This window comes from Aulonocara sp. 'chitande type north' Nkhata Bay, linkage group LG19 (assembly GCF_057382095.1).
Source record: "Aulonocara sp. 'chitande type north' Nkhata Bay isolate Kocher_YH1m ecotype deep benthic linkage group LG19, A_spYH_male_GT1.1, whole genome shotgun sequence".
NCBI classification, from domain to species: Eukaryota; Metazoa; Chordata; class Actinopteri; order Cichliformes; family Cichlidae; genus Aulonocara; species Aulonocara sp. 'chitande type north' Nkhata Bay.
In genome coordinates, this window is record NC_141362.1 from 940,515 (window position 1) to 959,186 (window position 18,672).

At 41.2% G+C, this 18,672-nt stretch overlaps 1 protein-coding gene across 2 annotated transcripts in view; it reads right to left on the reverse strand.

The window, feature by feature from the left end:
• The window catches only part of galcb (galactosylceramidase b), a 47,392-nt gene extending 30,051 nt beyond the window's left edge, over positions 1-17,341 (reverse strand). Inside the window, exons 1-7 of one of the 2 annotated variants that reach the window (XM_086274722.1) lie at positions 17,163-17,341; positions 16,942-17,010; positions 16,803-16,866; positions 16,364-16,477; positions 15,724-15,863; positions 14,798-14,836; positions 5,553-5,683 (exon numbers count right to left, since the gene is read on the reverse strand). In XM_086274722.1, the coding sequence (XP_086130848.1) occupies positions 5,553-5,683; positions 14,798-14,836; positions 15,724-15,863; positions 16,364-16,477; positions 16,803-16,866; positions 16,942-17,010; positions 17,163-17,303 (698 nt within the window). In that variant the 5' untranslated portion in view covers positions 17,304-17,341. Of the gene's footprint in view, positions 1-5,552; positions 5,684-14,483; positions 14,612-14,797; positions 14,837-15,723; positions 15,864-16,363; positions 16,478-16,802; positions 16,867-16,941; positions 17,011-17,162 lie in introns of both variants that reach the window. The other variant, XM_086274723.1, reaches the window with a different exon arrangement.
• Between the last annotated feature and the right edge of the window lie 1,331 nt (positions 17,342-18,672).

Genomic DNA, 18,672 nt, shown 5'->3' on the forward strand with positions numbered 1-18,672 from the left:
CCCTACTCCAAGGCCCTGCATGTGTGGGTGATTGTGGTGGAGCGGGAAGAGGGAGGCAGCTGGAGATGGGGAGGGAAGGAAGGGAGGGGCAAGTGACCTCTCCCTGGGGCCAGCTCCCCCGCTGACCCCAGTAGGCACCCCCATACTCTGCAACCCGCCAGGGAAAGGGGGCACAGGCCCATCCGGACCGGGGCACAGAACAGCAGCGCCACCCGGCCCCACAGAGCCCAGGACAGCCCATCTGACCCCACCACAGAGAAAACTGCACCCACCCCGTCATCCACTCATCTTCCAGACTACACAAGACAATAGACGCCCAGGCTGAGATCTTCCTCCACCTCTCCTGTATCTCCCCCTCCTGCAGAGTGAGTTCCTGAAGAGAGGAGAGCTCCTGCAAGATGTAACAACCTCCCCCACCAGTTGAAGAGCCCCCCAGGTGGCTCGATGCACTGGCGGAACCCTGCGCCAGGGCCGGGCCCCCATACACCCACCCACCCACAACCCCAGCAACATACCAACCAGGACCCAAGCCCCCGAGGCCCGGCCAAGGCCCCAGCCCAGAGACGGAGCGCCCCAGAACCTCACGCCCGTCCCGGACCCACCCAGGGGCAGCCAGGCTACCAGGTCAGTAACCCACGTCCGTCAGCACAGACCCTCCCCTAGCCCCGCTGCATGCAGCCACAAGGAAACCGTCACCTAAGAGCCCCTAATAGGCCATGACCGCTACCCCGGGTTGAGCCCCCCAAGGAAGATGCTACTGGGGAACCCCCCGACGCCCTAAGCCTGTCCCTACCCCCACACCAATCACTACAGCGAAGGTGGGACCAAACTATGACCCCCCACCCCCACTAGGTGATGGAGCTAATCAAAGGAGCCCAGAGCAATTGATCTGATGTGGTGGTAGAGGCTGTATCGAGACTAATGTAATCTAATAGATAATTTCTATATTGGTTAGAATTAAGATTATTTTTGTTTTTTCCAGTTCATGAGGACTGTTTTCTTGGCTATGCATACGGCAGTGAAAACCATATGGGCTATATTCTTATCTGTAGTGACATTATCTAAGCTGCCCAACAAACACACTAAAGGGGAAGTTGGAATGTTACATTTCAGACACTTTGGCTATGTTCACACTGCAGGCGAAAGCGCATCAAATCCGATTTTTTTGACCCTATGCGACCCATATCCGATCATGGTATGACAGTGTGACCGGCACAAATCCGATATTTTCAAATCCGATCTGGGTCACTTTCGTATGTGGTACTGAATCCGATACATATCCGATGTTTCAGAAAGCGACTGCTGTGTAAATGGTCAAGTCGCATTAAATCCGTTTTTTACGTCACTGACACAAGACAGACGCCAATTATCACCGCCGGAGAAGCGCTCGATAAGACATCGCGAACGCATTTTATTGTAGTGTGAACGAGCAGACAAAAAAAATCTGATTTGATCAAAAAATCGGAATTGAGCATTAAGACTTGCGGTGTGAACGTAGCCTTTGATAAGTCTTCACATATCTCGCGCCAAAACTTCTGAACTGGTGGTATGCTATGCCTTCTAATGATACTGCCATAGGGATATCAAGAACCCAGTGGAACTCCATAATTAAATTTAGCGTGTGAAAAGGACTCTCCATTTCCTGACGTGTTCGGGTCAAATCAGACCGATTTACAAATTTAAAAACTCCTAAATATTGTGTTTTACATCCAACTGCCTAAAGGCCTTATGACATCCTCCACACTATGCACTTGAACATATTAAAGTGATGAGCACTTCTTTCGTTGAATTTTGAGTGTTTTAATCAATTTTGTTACATCTGTGGTGTTCAAAAGTGACCGTCATAGAAAATGAATGGGAATCCATCATCATTTATTTATATAGCACTTTAAAAAGTGCTGTACAATACAAATATAAATATAGTAATAAAATAACAGAAATCAGACATAGCATCAAAATTAATAAAAATGTCAGTTACCCACAGAGTTAAAGGCCAGGGAATAAAAATAGTTTTTTAATAAGGACTTAAAAACTGTCACTGATGTAGCCCGTCTAATATGGAGAGGAAGGTTGTTCCAAAGCATCGGCGCTGCAAAAGAGAACACTCTGTCTCCTCTAAGTTTCAGCCGTGACTTTGGGACCAAAAGCAACAACTGCTCAGCTAGAGCTGGGCGATAGAACGATAACGATATGTATCGCGATATAACTTTTACTCGATAGAGAAATTAAGCTATCGCGATAGACCTCGCCACTCTTGTCCTCTTAAATAAAAAAAAAAAAAAAAAAAAGGTCAGCCGATCCAAATTCAGTAGCGCAGAGCCGAACCAATCACAGCCGCAGCGTCACGTCGTGTGACTTGTTACGTACAGCACAAGTGCCAAGCCGCACGTGTGTTTGTTTGGGAAGCAGCCAGCGGGTAATGGAGCCAGCGCATAATGGAGGAAATGAGTGTGCCGACTAGAAAAATCAACCGAGCGTGACCGAAGAGAAAACAGATGATGGTTCCAACGCCGGAGAGATTGTCGAACGGAAGAGCCATAGAAGTTCCGTAGTGTGAAGGTATTTCGGCTATTTCAAGTCTGACAAAAAACAGAGTAGCGTGCACTGTAAATTGTGCCGAAAGCAAGTCTGGAAATACAATAAACTGGTGCATGCGTCACACTGTGCGCCACGTTATTGTTTCGGTGAAATGAATTTCTACAATACTGTTACTGTTAATTCTACTCTCTGCAGTGTTTAAATGCTTACATATACACACAGTTACTGTCCCTCCACACTTACGACTCGGTTCTGCTTCTATGCCCCAGCTTTGTTTACTTTTTCCCACCGAGGCTTCTAGACTTCTGATTGGCCAACATTTCTGCACGGTTAGGAATCTAGCTCCACCTGCTGCTTTGGCATGTTCATAGCAGCGTTTTCCTTCATTTCTGCCTTTATGTGTGGACGGGATTATTTTTTAAAACGAAAACGGAAAATCTCCGTTTTCAAAAATACCCGTGTACGTGTGGACGTAGCCTCAGTCTCTGACTGGAAGCGCTAATTCGTCATTCGGCTTTTGTCAGACTAAAGTAACTGTTAAAACTGTTTGAAAAGCTAAGCTATACAACAAGGAGAGATTGAGAATTTCCTTTTAGTTCTCAGTTTATTTGATATTGACAAAAGTTAGTCAGTTTTGTCTGTTCTTCTGTAAAACAAACTAAGATTTATTTTTAGAATTAATACTTTGTTTCTAAGTGGAATTGACAATTTAGTCTGTTTCATTTGTTCTATTTTGAAACTTAAACGCTTTAGCGGCTGCCTTTTGTGTAGTTTGCAATATTTGCCTTTATTTATCTGAAAAAGTCTCATGTTCCTTAAGTACATCTACCCTGTTGAACTTATTATGGGAAATAAATATTTAAAAACAAGCTGCTGATTATTTAAAATTTTACTTGTGAGCAACGGCACATTTAAATCTTACAAATATAGTTATTTGGCTTATATCGTGATAGATATCGTTATCGCCTGAAATGAAAAAAACATATCGTGATATGAAAAAATCTCATATCGCCCAGCTCTATGCTCAGCTGATCAAAGAGAACGAATGAGAACATGGGGCTTCAACAAGTCAGACAAATAAACAGGTGCCAGACCATTTAGAGATTTAAAAACCAATAAAAGGACTTTAAAACAGATCCTAAATTCAATTGGAAGCCAATGTAGAGAGGCCAAAATCGGAGTGATGTGGTCAAATTTCCTTTTGCCAGTTAAAAATCGTGCCGCAGCATTTTGCACTAGTTGCAAGCGTGACAAAGTGCCCTGCCCAACCCCTATTAAAAGTGTGGAAATAAAAGAAATTATTTTACTGCTACAATATATTCTTTATCATTAACATTGCATTGATAATATAACCTACAGCATTGATATAGCATCAAGATGTTTATTAAAGATACTGGCATTGGATTAACCTTTTATTACAGGTGCAGCCATAATCACTTTATACACACATTGCATATTTGTGCTCATTCAGAGATGATGCTCAGTCTATTAAAGGTTTCAAGCTTTGTGAAGCGCTATGTCTTCACAATATATTGTGTAGGTGACTTGGAGCAATAGAAGGATAAACAGCATTCATGCTTACAGACATATGATTTAAACATAGGCCAGGCCGAAGGCCTGGTATTCATTTAGCTTCTAACTGCATTTTAGTTTGCTTAGTGACAGATGACAGAAGATGAGTCAAGAAGAGGACAAGCCCAGAGGGACCGTCTGTGTCTGAACCTAATTGCCTTGTATGGAAGATGTGATAGAAAAAGGAACTTCTTTGTCTAATTTTAGCGGTTTAAGATTGACCATTTACTGAAACTGATGCATATTATGTTAATTTGTGACGCAGAAGGGGTTGAACCCTGACATGAATAAAACCATTCTGAATTGAGCTGTTCGGTGAAGATCGATGCTGGTGTTGCTGTATACATCTTCCCACGCGTGTACTCAATAAATCATTGTTTGACTGCACTCTTCTGGGCCTCTGTTGGTTTGTTCCATTGCTCAATATTTTCGAATTCGGGACAAAAGAGAATTGCAATAATCTAAATGTGAGGTAATAAAGGCATGAATAACACTTTCCAAGTCACGCTTGGAAAGAAAGGGCTTAACCTTCATTAAACGTCTGAGGTGATAGAATGCTGATTTTACCACCCCGTTTACGTGGTCATGAAAGGTAAGTGATCAACAGTATCAAACGCTGCACTGAGGTTTAGCACAATAAGCACAAAGATGAGTCCACTGTCAGAGGCCATAAGAAGATCATTTGTAACCTTCACCAAAGCTGTTTCTGTGCTGTGATGGGCTCTGAAACGTGGATGAAATCCGTCTTAGAAGGTATTAAATGCTGCACTTTGTTTAAACGCAAAAGAAAGAATAACAAACGACTCTGTGCTATACTGCCATTAGAAAAAAGCATGTTGTTTTTACTGCTAGTAGTTTACATAATAATAATAATAATAACCAACAACAACAACTTATAAACTTATAAAGTGCTTTCAGACAAAGTGCTGTACAGCTATTTGAAAATAAAGAGATAAATAAATAAAAGTGATGCATAGCAATACAAGTTAAAAACACAAATTAACAAGTTAAAAACATAATAAAAGTTAAAAACGATAAAAAAAACAAAAAACAAAACTAAAAGGCAAAGAATTAAGACATGTAGGATAGGGTGAACAAGTGGGTCTTCAACTTAGCTTTGAAAACCTCCACAGAGCATGCCTGCCTAATATCTTGAGGAAGGTTGTTCCACAAAAATGGGGCATGAAAAGAAAAATCATGTTCCCCGATAGTTTTTTTTTTCTGGCTCTAGGAACCTTTAAAACGGCAGAATCCTGGGATCGGAGAGTACGAGATGGAACATAAGGGTGCAAAAGATCAGAAAGGTATGAAGGTGCCAAACCATTTAAAGCCTTGTAGGTGGTTCATTTTTAAGCAGCAACCATCAACTGGCTGAAGTTTTAGCTGCTGAGGATAGAGAACATAAGCTACGTATACAAACTATTGACAGAGGAGGATCCTACCCTATCACGTCTACAGCTGTGCTCAGCTCAGGGTCTAGCAGCAGAGAGAAGGCAATGGGCTCCCACAGGTTGTCACTGGCTATGATCTTGACCCTCTCCAGACCACTCTTATCCAGAGTGTATCGCAGCAGCTGGTGCAGACAGTCACAGTCATAGAAGGAGATTGACAGCAGAGAAGACGGATTCACAGCTAGCACAATTCAGAATTTGTCTATACAATGTTTGCTGCTTTCCACATAAAACTTTTATATCCAGAACTAGTTTCTCAAGAAACTGGTGGCATTAAAGATGCTTTTGTAGAGACTTGATGCAATAGGAGGGATAAACTACTGACTACAGTTAACATTTCAGTGATTCTGTCCATGTTTGGGACAATTTATTATAAATCAAGCAATCAAGGCTTTATTCACCACATGCAGGGTGCCCTGCAGTGAAATGGGACGCCCTGCAGTGAAATGGGACGCCCCCCCCCCCGACCATACACACACAACACAGACATCACATGGGGAAACAGGTCGGAGATCGGTAGCGTTACAGAAAAACATTGAAATATACACTACAATGGGAAAGTACAAAAGGAAAAAAAGAGACCTCTACTCATGCTGGGCTCCGGGAAGGACAGCATGAGAACAAGAAACAAAAAAACTCCTCTGCACAAAAAAGCACATAAATGTCCACAGCACAACATTATGTAACACGTGACAAGCCACAGGGATGGGTAGGGGGTGAGGAGTAATCCGAAGCAAACACAGCAGCCATCCTGCCCAGCGCTACCATTCCAGCGCGGGCTCAGACCCGCCGTGTTCCCCAGGAGGGAACAACCATCGAAGGCGTTTGGAAAGGGAGGGGTGATGAGTGTGTGCATATCAGTGTATGTGTATGCATGTCCATAGTTCAGCTGAGACAGTGTCCTTCGCCTGCCAGGCTAAGGAAACAGTCTTCCAGCCAACCCAGGTGGCCTAGCATGGAATGGGAAGGAACAGTCTAAACACAGTCGTTATCAGGGAGTTTTTGTTCGGCTCCAGCCTTGAGCCCACAGCTGGCGCCGAAGGGATAGCCGCAATAAATGGTGATTTTTCTTTTATGCGAGCAACTCATGAGAATTTCAAAGCTGCTCTTTAACACACACTGGTCTCTCAATCTCCTGTTGGAGAGCCGCGAGCCTCTCCATGATGTTATCAAACTTGCGCTCCGTGGTCTTGTCATTCTTGTGCTCTGATAGCCGATTCTGAGAACTCACGACTAGGGATGGTTACCGGTATCCGGTGCCATGATGGCACCGGTTCTGACATAAACGGTAGTAACCAGACCGAAAAGCAGCGCACATTTCGGTGCTTTATTTCGGTGCTTTTTTTTCCCTGAGCTGTGATACACTTTAGATTCTAGCCAATCATTTTACGTTTCCGAGGATAGTAGGCGGGCCCAGGTACGTACGTTCTTTTAGAGCAGAGCTACAGATTAAAAATGCCCAAGGCGAAGCGGTCAAAAGTCTGGCTGTACTTCACAGCAAAATATGCAAACTCAGCAGCCTGCAAGTGCTTTAAGCTGATACTGTGATACTGTCAAAGGAAGTAACACCTCATATCCGATGAAACACCTGGCGACGCATAGCGGGTTTTTTTAAAAGCCGAGAAATGCACCGTATTTGATAGCTTGCTGCGAGACCTCACACCGTGCACATCTACTGCGGGTGTGGCGCCTGTTATCGGACCCGGAGTTAGCAACATCCCCCAAAAACTCGAAGAGGAGAGTCCTGGCCCCTAGCCCTGCCAGTGTAGCAGAAATGATGACAGATGATGATGGCAGCAGCAGCCGTTCTTCTCTGTGTGAGTAGCTTAATGTTGTTCGTGTGTAATTTACGTTGAGTAGGCTGACCTAATGCAGTAAAGTGAACTAGCAAACACCATCATAGCTACATGCGGCTGTCTTCTTGTTTGATGGCAGATACTCCCTTCACCCTGGCCAAAAAGGCTAAAATGACCAAAGAAAAAGTGGAAAACAGTTAAACATGAGAGGTTTTTGGACAAATTTTGTGTTTTTTTCCATTGATTAAGCACTGCTTCCATCCAAGAGCGATACCATATATGCCCCATAGCTGCAGAAAAGGCTAACATTGTTATCTTTTTACAAAAAACAAAAAACAGCTGAACATGAGAGGTTTTTCGACCAATTTTGTGTTCTCGATTCTTTAAGCACCGGTTTGAGCACCGTTTAAGCACCAGCACCGTTTCAAAAGTACCAGTTTGGCACCGGTATCGGATAAAACCTAAACGATACCCATCCCTACTCACGACTGCAGTGAGCTGCTCCACGATGTAATCCAACTTTCCCTCAGAGATGTTATTCTGAGTGATCTTCTCCTTGATGTAATCCAATATATGCTCAAAGGTAGAGCTGGGCAATAGAACGATAACGATATGTATCGCGATATAACTTTTTCTCGATAGAAAAATTAAAATATCGCGATAGACCTCGCCGCTCTTGTCCTCTTACAAAAAAAGAAAAAAAAGAACAGCCAATCCAAATTAAGTAGCGCAGAGCCGAACCAATCACAGCCGCAGCGTCACGTCACGTGACTTGTTACGTACAGCACAAGTGCCAAGCCGCACATGTGTATTTGTTTGGGAAGCAGCCAGCCACCGTACCGCCCGGGTAATGGAGGAAATGAGTGTGCCGACTAGAAAAATCAACCAAGCGTGACACACACATACGACTCGGTTCTGCTTCTATGCCCCAGCTTTGTTTACTTTTTCCCACCGAGGCTTCTAGACTTCTGATTGGCCAACATTTCTGCACGGTTAGGAATCTAGCTCCACCTGCTGCTTTGGCATGTTCATAGCAGCGTTTTCCTTCATTTCTGCCTTTATGTGTGGACGGGATTATTTTTTAAAACGAAAAATCTCCGTTTTCAAAAATACCCGTGTACGTGTGGACGTAGCCTCAGTCTCTGACTGGAAGCGCTAATTCGTCATTCGGCTTTTGTCAGACTAAAGTAACTGTTAAAACTGTTTGAAAAGCTCAGCTATACAACAAGGAGAGATTGAGAATTTCCTTTTAGTTCTCAGTTTATTTGATATTGACAAAAGTTAGTCAGTGTTGTCTGTTCTTCTGTAAAACAAACTAAGATTTATTTTTAGAATTAATATTTTGTTTCTAAGTGGAATTGACAATTTAGTAGTCTGTTTCGTTTGTTCTATTTTGAAACTTAAACGCTTTAGCGGCTGCCTTTTATGGAACGCCAGGACTGGCATAATGAATTAATTAAATACACCATTAAATAATTAATTAAATGTGACAATAATTAATAAAATTGGAATTAATTAATTAAATAAATAGTTATGACACATGTGATTAATTAATTATTGACACATTTGATTAATTAATTATTGACACATTTGATTAATTAATTATTGACACATTAAATTAATTAATTATTGACACATTAAATTAATTAATTATTGACACATTTAATTAATTATTTAATGATATATTTATTTATTTCATTTTGGCAGTCCTGGCGCCTGGCTCTCATCTTGAAATAATTTTATCTGTCAGCCTCACCCATCAAACTCAGGGGGCGGGGTTAACGCTGATCGAGTCAAAACCATTGCTTTGGCCTGGTGGCCATTGTTTCTAGCACACAACAACCGGCATGTGGAAGCTAACAGAACTGAACTTTGAAAAACCCTGTTTGTGTGTCACCAAATACCGTTTTAATATTTTTGTAGCCGAGCATGTAGTGGTTTAATCTTCATGTGTCTGGTCAGTTTGTCAAGATACAGCCTCTTTGCAAAAGTGTTTCGATGATTTCGGAGATGTCTGCCCAGTCTCACGGCAAAGCGTGGGATAGAACCGCTTGCCTCGCAAGCAATCCCACCGACAAAGCGCAGGCCCCGGTACACAGCTGTAATAACCCCCGCTGACTTCTTTTACTGAGGTTATATTTATCTGTGTTTTATTTCCTGATGTTCTTATGTGTCCTACGTGTTTCAGTCGCCAATTCTGAATTATAACTAACATTAAAAACATGTTTAAGGAGGAGAAAGTGCAAATAAATCTGTTTAACATCTGATCTTTGGGTTTTTGTTCAGTAATCAGCGTCATCTGTGTATAAACGCATAAAAGAGATAACGTTGGTGTTTCCGTCATGTAGTAACTGCTGGCTTTAACTGTACAAAGGTTGTTCGACACTATGAAACACATACAGACTTCATGATGTTCGGCTAATATTTTTATTGTGAATATTAATCATGAGGGTAAACGGCCCTGTACACCACGGAGCGAGGTCAGCATATCCACGATATCCTCAGCTCCATGAGTTAACACAAAGTTTCCCAGCTGACTATCTAACTGCCAAGTATTCCAGAGACGTGAAAATATACAGCATAAAGAAAAGTGTAAGAGACTCAGCAGCAGATTAGAATAACATTTATACATTTAATAAATCACCAAATGAATCCAAGAAACGAGCAAACCTGTTCCGACAATTTGAGTTTGTATTCCCTCAGCTGCAGACTCGCTGCTGTTTAAATGTTTGAAAAGGAAGATTAGATATTAAAAAATGTCAAACATAGACTCAGTCTGCCGTCACATTTGATATGAGGCCAGCACGTATAGTGGCTGTGTCCTGTTTTAAGATCATACATGTAAAATTGTTGTCTGACCTCCGTCGATCCAGCCGCTCAGAGTCCGTGGTTACCATGGTTACTGCATAAGCAGCTATAATGTTAACAGCTGGCACTGAGGAAGCTTACCGGCAGCATGGGTGTTTATGTTTTTCATTGCAAAAGAACCGTCTGAATGGTTAACTGAAGTTAACTTGGATAAATTATAGTTAAGGAGTATCACAGATAACGCCTATGTGAGCTGTGCGACTGTTCACCACTACACTGAAATCAGCAGGCTATTACTGAAATACACGTGCTATATCATAAACTATGATATAAATAGGGAGGTCCTATTAACATGTTTAGTTTTAAAGGACACCTTCCTGCCTTTAGTCTCCTTCATGAGCAGTATTAGTTTTCTTCTAACATCCAGAAGTCTGCACGATGTGTTTCATAGTTTGTAACAAGCCTTTGACAGGTAAACATAACATGACCGAAAAAGCAAAAAAATGGTTCATTTATGTTTGATGTGTGTTTATTCCTCCCTAAATATTGTCGGTGAAGTTTGCCATGCACGTCAGATTTTCCTGCGCATTTTTATACCTCTGCCAACAGAGAGAAAGAAAAAAAATCTCATTCTAACAGACAGCTGGTGCTTAGAATACAGTTGAATAACTATTAAAAAACAGATGATATAATATTTCTGTCCATGTTGCAGACTTCATGATGAACATGCTGTTGCAAACTCTGCTCCTCTCGGTGGAAATGCGCCTTCTCTTTCCTCTTTGTATAAAAACGTTATAAAAGTCAGTTTAATCTCAAAATTCACTGTTAAATCCAAAACACACCAGATAAAGAAAAGCGAATAGTTCAGTCTAACACATGTGCCAGTGAACCATTAAACGTCTGTGAAACTATGCAGTTATGAAACGTAACTTTAACCTCAGCCAAACCGATTTGCTCAGTTGTAAATAAAACAGCGAAGTAAACGTGACCCGACAGACAGAACCTGAGTGAATGAAGTCCAGCATTTAACCACTGAGAGCTAAAACTCAGCTGAGGTTTCAAAGCTGTGTGCCGGTGATTGGACATCAGCCGCTGATGAAGCTGTTCACCTATAAAGTCCTCTGTAAGGAAACAAGCTCCAGCAGCTCGGGAAAAATACTATATTTACTTATCTTGTGCAGAAAAATGCGCTGACATTGCTTTATATCGAGCACCGGCTGCCCAGTTAAACTGTGACTATCACCAGGTAACGTAGGCGTGTTTCTTGAATTAGCAGCAGGTGTTAAACAGCTGACAGATGAGGAGGAGGATGCATGCAGGTAAACTGAGGGTCTGTTGAGCTGATCGCTGGTTTCGTGAGAAAAATGTCAGCTCGTTCTTTATGTTACAGAAGCACAGAGACACAAAACCAGGCGGAAAGAGACGATTGTTCGGTGAAAATGAGAATCTGCGAATGCAACATGTGGAACACGGAGAGTGGAATATGTAAACAAACCGGTTAACGTAACCCCCTGGGTGCACTCTGCATGCTAATTGTTAGCAGAGCTAGTTAAATCTCTGAAAACATCTGAGCACTTTTGCAAACATGTTCTATGTTGACAACCTGACCAGACATACGGCGCGACATTCGCGGCTAAAACACTGTTAAAAGTGTAGTTGGTGACAGAAAAACGGGGTATTTTAAAACTACACCACCACTGCTGCCTGTGATTTGATCTGCATTCTGGGATACCTGGCTTCCCCAAGTCTACACAAGCAATCGATTATCTAGGATCGACCTGTTTTGATTTACTTTGCACGGCAACCAATCAAATGTTAGAGAAGCTGCATGGGCAGCGTTAACCCCGCCCCCTGAGTTTGATGGGTGAGGCTGACAGATAAAATTATTTCAAGATGAGAGCCAGGCACCAGGACTGCCAAAATGAAATAAATAAATATATCATTAAATAATTAATTAAATGTGTCAATAATTAATTAATTACATGTGTCATAACTATTTATTTAATTAATTAATTAATTCCAATTTTAATTAATTATTGTCACATTTAATTAATTATTTAATGGTGTATTTAATTAATTCATTATGGCAGTCCTGGCGTTCCATAGCCTTTTGTGTAGTTTGCAATATTTGCCTTTATTTATCTGAAAAAGTCTCATGTTCCTTAAGTACATCTACCCTGTTGAACTTATTATGGGAAATAAATATTTAAATAAAAACAAGCTGCTGATTATTTCACACTTTACTTGTGAGCAACGGCACATTTAAATCTTACAAATATAGTTATTTGGCTTATATCATGATAGATATCGTTATCGCCTGAAATGAAAAAAAACATATCGTGATGTGAAAAAATCTTATATTGCCCAGCTCTACTCAGAGGTCTTATTCTGAGTATTCACGGCAGCTGTAAGCTTCTCCAAGATTTTAACCATGCTGCATTCAGTGAGCTCTTTCTGAGAAGTCGTGCCTCGTCCCACCGTTTCAATCCCAGTGGGCAGCCTTGGAGGGGTTTGAACAGCCGGTTCCGCTTTCTTAATTCTCCGATAAGCCAGGGCCAAGCCAGCTCCGATCAGCAAGAACCCTGTTATCATGGTTCCGAATAGGTAGATATCTTCAGCGTCCTCGATCGACAGTCCCGCCAAGCACACGATCCTCCATGTCTGCCACCCGTCCATCGTGTATCCGGCAGGGAAAGTACCTCCAGGGCACTCGGGCTCTCCCAAGCCCAGACTTCTCGTTGAGAAAAGGGTGTCAATAGCATTCAGAGACCAGTTGATCAAATCCATAATTCTATTTTAGGTTTTAGAGAACAGACTGTGAGAGAGTGTTCCAGGGAAAAGTAAAAACACGAGACAAGACAAGGGCACAAGAGGCTAAGCAGGGAAGATAAGGGGAAGGAGGAGAGGAGAAAAGTGCAACTGCCTTCGCCGAGAGCCAAAAGAGAAGAGAAGATATTATAAGTGATCATTGAGGTTATGGCTCCCAGTCCTTCATATAATGTTTGATATATTTTGGTGCTCTCTGATGCTACAATGTTACTGTAAAGTCTTGAACCTTTCCTTTTTTTTCTTTATATTACACTAGGAAACGGAACATAGATGCATTCACTCCAGCTGTCTCTTCACCAGGCCAGCTATCACAGTCATGTGTCCAGGAAAGGGAATTTGAGGGGGGCAGGGATTGAGGCTGGTGATCAGCTTCATCTGCTTTTACACTAACTCTTGATATTTGGTATGGTTACCTTTATTCCTTAACAAGCTGCCTCTGTCAGTGCGCCCCAGGGTGGCTGTGGCTACAATGTAGCTGCCATCACCAGTGTGTGAATGTGTGCGTGAATGGGTGGATGACTGGATATGTAAAGCGCTTTGGGGTCCTTAGGGACTAGTAAAGTGCTATATAAATACAGGCCATTTACCATTTACAGGCCATTTGTTCTGTTCTGTCAAGATGATCCTACACTGCTTCAGTAAAGTTAATGGGTCAGTCCATGACTGACAGTGTTTCACTATGTGTTTGTAGTGGGGTGTGGTGTGTGGGGCAGTGTGGATGCAACTGCGTGGCATCCGCAATCACGCCTACTGAGTTAAAACCAATAAATCAATAAAATGGCTCAAAACTGTGATCTATGGACTGTTTCTTTTCACTGGAAATAAGAGGCTGAACCCAACTCTTGAAAAACAACTTGTTGTCCTGGTGGCATCCTATCACGGCATCACACTGGAATTCACTGAGCTCCTGAGAGCGACCCCTTCTGTTACAAATGTTTGTAGAAGCAGTCTGCATGCCTAGGTGCTTGATTGTATAAGTGTGTGGCACAACTGTAGTCATTCGTTTTTTCCTACAGTAGCACATCAACATGCTGTCACCCAGGAGAGACAGATGCAAATTAGACTCCAAATTCAATAAAAAAATTTCTCTGCACTTATGATTACTTTCTGTATTGGGTCAATATTCATATTTAAAAAAATTTTTTTAATGCAGCTTTAAAACCACCTAAGAAATGTGGCAGATCTGAAATTTTTTTTTCAGCAGCAACACACCTACACATGATTCAGCTCCGACTTTATCTTTCAAGTCCAGCAAAATAACAGCCACAAACATTCAGCTGGGTACTTGTGGAAGAAGAGTGTGCTTTAACAGAGACGCACCCAAACTCAGTGGACATTTCGGATTTACGCAATCAGTTGTCAAGCACCAAATAGCCTTCAAGTAAACTTATAGCACATGGTAAAAGTTCTGCTTTTACTGTGCCATCTGGTCCAATGATTTACGCAGTGGGAGCATTTCATTTCAAACTTCTTGAGACTCTGTACTTACCCAATCACATCAACAGAATTATTAAGATATGGGTCAAGGATCATAGAATTAGCGACGCTCCAATCGCCGTCTGCTGCGATGATGCCAACACCAATTAGACCAACTTTATCCAGCATGTTCCGGAGCACCTTTGGCGACAAAGACATGCTCTCAGTGGAACTCGGCTAGAGCTTTAAAATCATCCCAAACACCGTCACACTGCATCTCTCAGTAGCACAACTCAATGTTAGTGGCTGTTTTTCTACTTCAATTTACACTGCAGGCTACTCATTATGACAAAAGTACAATGAAAGATAACAGTAAGTTATGTTTACCTTAATGTACTTGATGTCAAAGCTTCGCTCATTCCAGATCTAAATGGATGAAAGAGAATTTTAGTTTGCAAACAAACTTTTGCAGGCTCAATTTCCTGCAAATCCATCAATCCAGTATCACGTGGTAAAGCTTTTATATTCCAGGCAGGCCTTCAGTACTAAGCAACTAATAAATGTCATCTGTCACATTTTACAACAAAGGTTTTGATATGTTCCCACTTACCATGTTAAAGTCACACTTTAGTGGACAGAAACCCTTCATTTTCTAACAGGGCTAATTCCATGCAACAACAGCCGCACAGGATTAAGACAACATGAATGAATCAAAGCCATGTAAGTTACTGTAGAGAGCAATAAGTAACATTTAACATTAACAGAACTACTTTTTTCCTCCCTGTGTTTGTGGGCTGGCTTTCACTTGGTCACATTGACCAGATTCACATCTGCTACTAGAGGTCCATCTTTGTTCCAATTCCTGGTTTATATTTGATGAAATACAGAAGTTGGTAACAGGACTTACATTAGAGAATTTACTGTCACTAGGTGGCTGCAAATAACTGCTTAGTGTTTAGAAGTTTTGACCATTACTACTTTTGGTTATTAAAATCCTGAGAATGCCAGAGATACTGAGAGATAATGCAAGCAGTCAGATGTTCAAACAGTTTAACCAGAGCTCAAAAATGAATGTGTGTGTTTGAAATGTAACAAAGAATTATAATTAATAGCTATATTAATTAATTATAATCCTGTTATGAAAGGAAAGTTCAAAACATGCCAAAAGCCACCAAGCTGCAAAGCACTCACTTTTTGAGGAAGCAGCCTTTGTAAGGACCACAAAAGCAATGTGTTGAAGTAGAGATGATTATTGCATGAATTTTGTGGGTTTGTGCAGAGCTGCATTCTAATCTGAGAAGTGGTATACACACCCCAACATACTGAATGTCTAGGTCATGGTACTGCTTGGCACCAAGGATCCAGTTCACCACATATGTTGCAGTGACATCCGGGTAGTCATAGGGCCAGTTCTTGCCACGGCCCACCCAACCGGGAAACGCCCAGGGCAAACCTATATGAAAACAAGCAGACACACAAGAAAAGACAATGATTCTTTTTGTGTTACATTTAATATAAATTTCACTATCTGGTCACATTTCCAATCACCCCCACCATCTATCCAACAAACTGAGCAGACTTGTTAAAGTTTTCAATAATATCAATAATATTATTGTATTATTTACATTCCATATAAAATAACTGCATGCATTGAATTGTAACCTTTATATCAAAACTACTTTATTCAAATTTTTAAAAAAAATAAATGAAAAAAAAAAAACAAAATCTCCGGATAGAAGTAAATGGGTGGAAAGTTCTGGCAGAAATTCCATGAGGTTTGCCAGTAATACCAAATGTGTTCATGCCAAGAAAAGCAGGAGTGGTCATTTGTAACAACACATGTAGATTCTAAATCTCAGTTTCCTACTATGACATTTTCCCTCTGATGTCTACTGGTTTTGGTTTACTGCTGTCAAGTTATCAGACAGAAAAGGAAACAATGTTCCTTCTTACCTATGAGTGTGATATTTGGGTTCCTCTTCTTGGCCTCTTTCATAAGCCACCACTCGTAGCCTCTGTAGTAGTTCTCATCATTTTCATAGCGCATGTGAGACGGCTCTGTTCCATCTGATCAAATCAGAGGTTCAATAATACCAAAAAAATGGAGAGAGTCAGTTTATTCTTGAAGTTATACTATGATCCAAAGTGTCTATCACGACCCCAGCACCAAAATATGTGGTAATTATAGCCAATATCCTATCCATACAAGACTTTAAGATCCATATGAAGCAGATGTCACAAGTGTTTCCTTGTTAAGAAGGAATTTATGTCATTCTGCTGGACTTTAGCTGTGTGTCATAATGCATTTCAGACCTGGCAGCAGAGAAATGGAAATGTAACAAGTAACAAATTAGAAACTGTCAGGAATGTAGTGTGACTAAATGTACTTTACCAGTAGTTTGCGCATCTCCTCCGATCTCCACCTTCAGAATGTGCAAAGAAGCTCCAAAGTTTGGCTGAAAATAGGAACACAGAGCAGTGAGTTCCCGTGCTTAAAACTGAACTGTGTGAATGAGTTGCTTCTGTCGTACCTTAAACAGGAAGTCTAGTATCTGGCTGCGGTACGGCTCCGCATAACTCACCAGTAACCGAGACGTCGCCTACATTAAGGCACACGTAGAAATGTTATGTTAGTAAAATAATAAGCTAATCAGAGAAACAGAAACATGCAGGCAGGCATGCATAGATCAGATTGTTCCTGTGGAGGCAGTGTTGTACAAGGAAGTACTCTAGTAAAATACACTAAACTCACCCCTCCGCCGCTTAAACCTCCAATTCCATCAAAAACCCTTCCCAGACCCCCGTCATCGCTCAGGACATAATTCTGAGCAGAGCACAAAGCCAAAGCCAAGAGGAGAACGGACACTAATAACGCCGACTCTCTGCAGCCCATCCTGAGCGCTAGCTGACAAGACGCTGTACGCGCGCGCACATTCTCTATCACATGACAGCGCAGCTGAGCGGCCACGTGATGTTGAAACCCGTCACACCGGTACTTACTTTTAAACGTTTATTTCGTTCTACGAACGTCCGCAATTTAAAAAAAAAAAATCTTCAAACAGTGTTCGCAATGATTTTTTTAAGGGTACACACGACCCACCCTTAAAATCCGGGGAAAAACGGTGAGGCATTTGTCTGCTGCATTAGAAGAGTTTTTTTTGTTTTGTTTTTTTTATTGACGCAAAAACAAGAATTAATATATAACAACATGGCTCCTGCAAGATTCCTTTGGAGCAGGTGATTACAAGAAATTAGCTTTCAGTTTTTTAAAAAAAGGAAGAGAAAATAAAGGGGTAAATTTGGGCTTACTAACTAAATCACATTCTTCAGTTGTGTTCAAAGGTTTCACTGCATCTTTTGTTTTCATAAAATAAGGGCTTTAAAGTATGAAATAAAAATTTTACAAAAGCCAGCTTTGTATGTTTAGATCTGTGTATTTAAAATGTACAAAGAGTGATTATAGCATTCACCAGAAAGTCATCTTTGCTATTGTGCATAATGAGTCCATAAACAATATCCCTTTTAGTGAAGTCTTCTAAATGAGAGAACTTGTAAAGTAATGGGTTATTAAATATATTTATTGTGAAACAAATTAAAGCAAGTCTAATTGAAAAACAAGACTGAAATGAGGAAAAACCATCAAATGACATATTCATTGTTAAAAAATAAAAATAACACGATTTGTGTCACGGACCCGGCTCTGTCTATTTTGAGATGGGTTATTAAATTCATATACACATATACACTGATTAGGAAGTTATAACAATCTCAACTGTGTGATGTCTCTTTAAGACAACCCAAGTTAATGTTTAGTGATGTCACAAGTATGTGCTACTGCCCTCTGTAGAGTGTGGGAGAAACGTGCTTACACATGGACACATGGACTGAGATGGACCTCGTTTTTTCAGCTCCCAAACTCAAAGTAATGTTACAGGTTGTATGAACATTGCTTGCTCCATGTAAGACAGCAGCGGTTGGTGAAGAGTGTGTTTATTAAAAGACGAACACTGTGGAATTTCCAGTACCAGTGTGGTCATGAGTGTCCTGCTGAGTGTTTCTGCGGCCTCCTCTCAACCACTTAATACAACCCACGTTACAAATTAGTAATGTTTATCCATGTTTATAACACAAATTACCCAGTGGTCACTGTTGTCATGTTTCGCTGTGTGGCAGGCAGGAGAAAGGACCTACATACAGGAATCGAACATGGAAATGTAACTTAAAATGGTAGCTTTATTGCTGGGAAAAACACTCCATTAAAT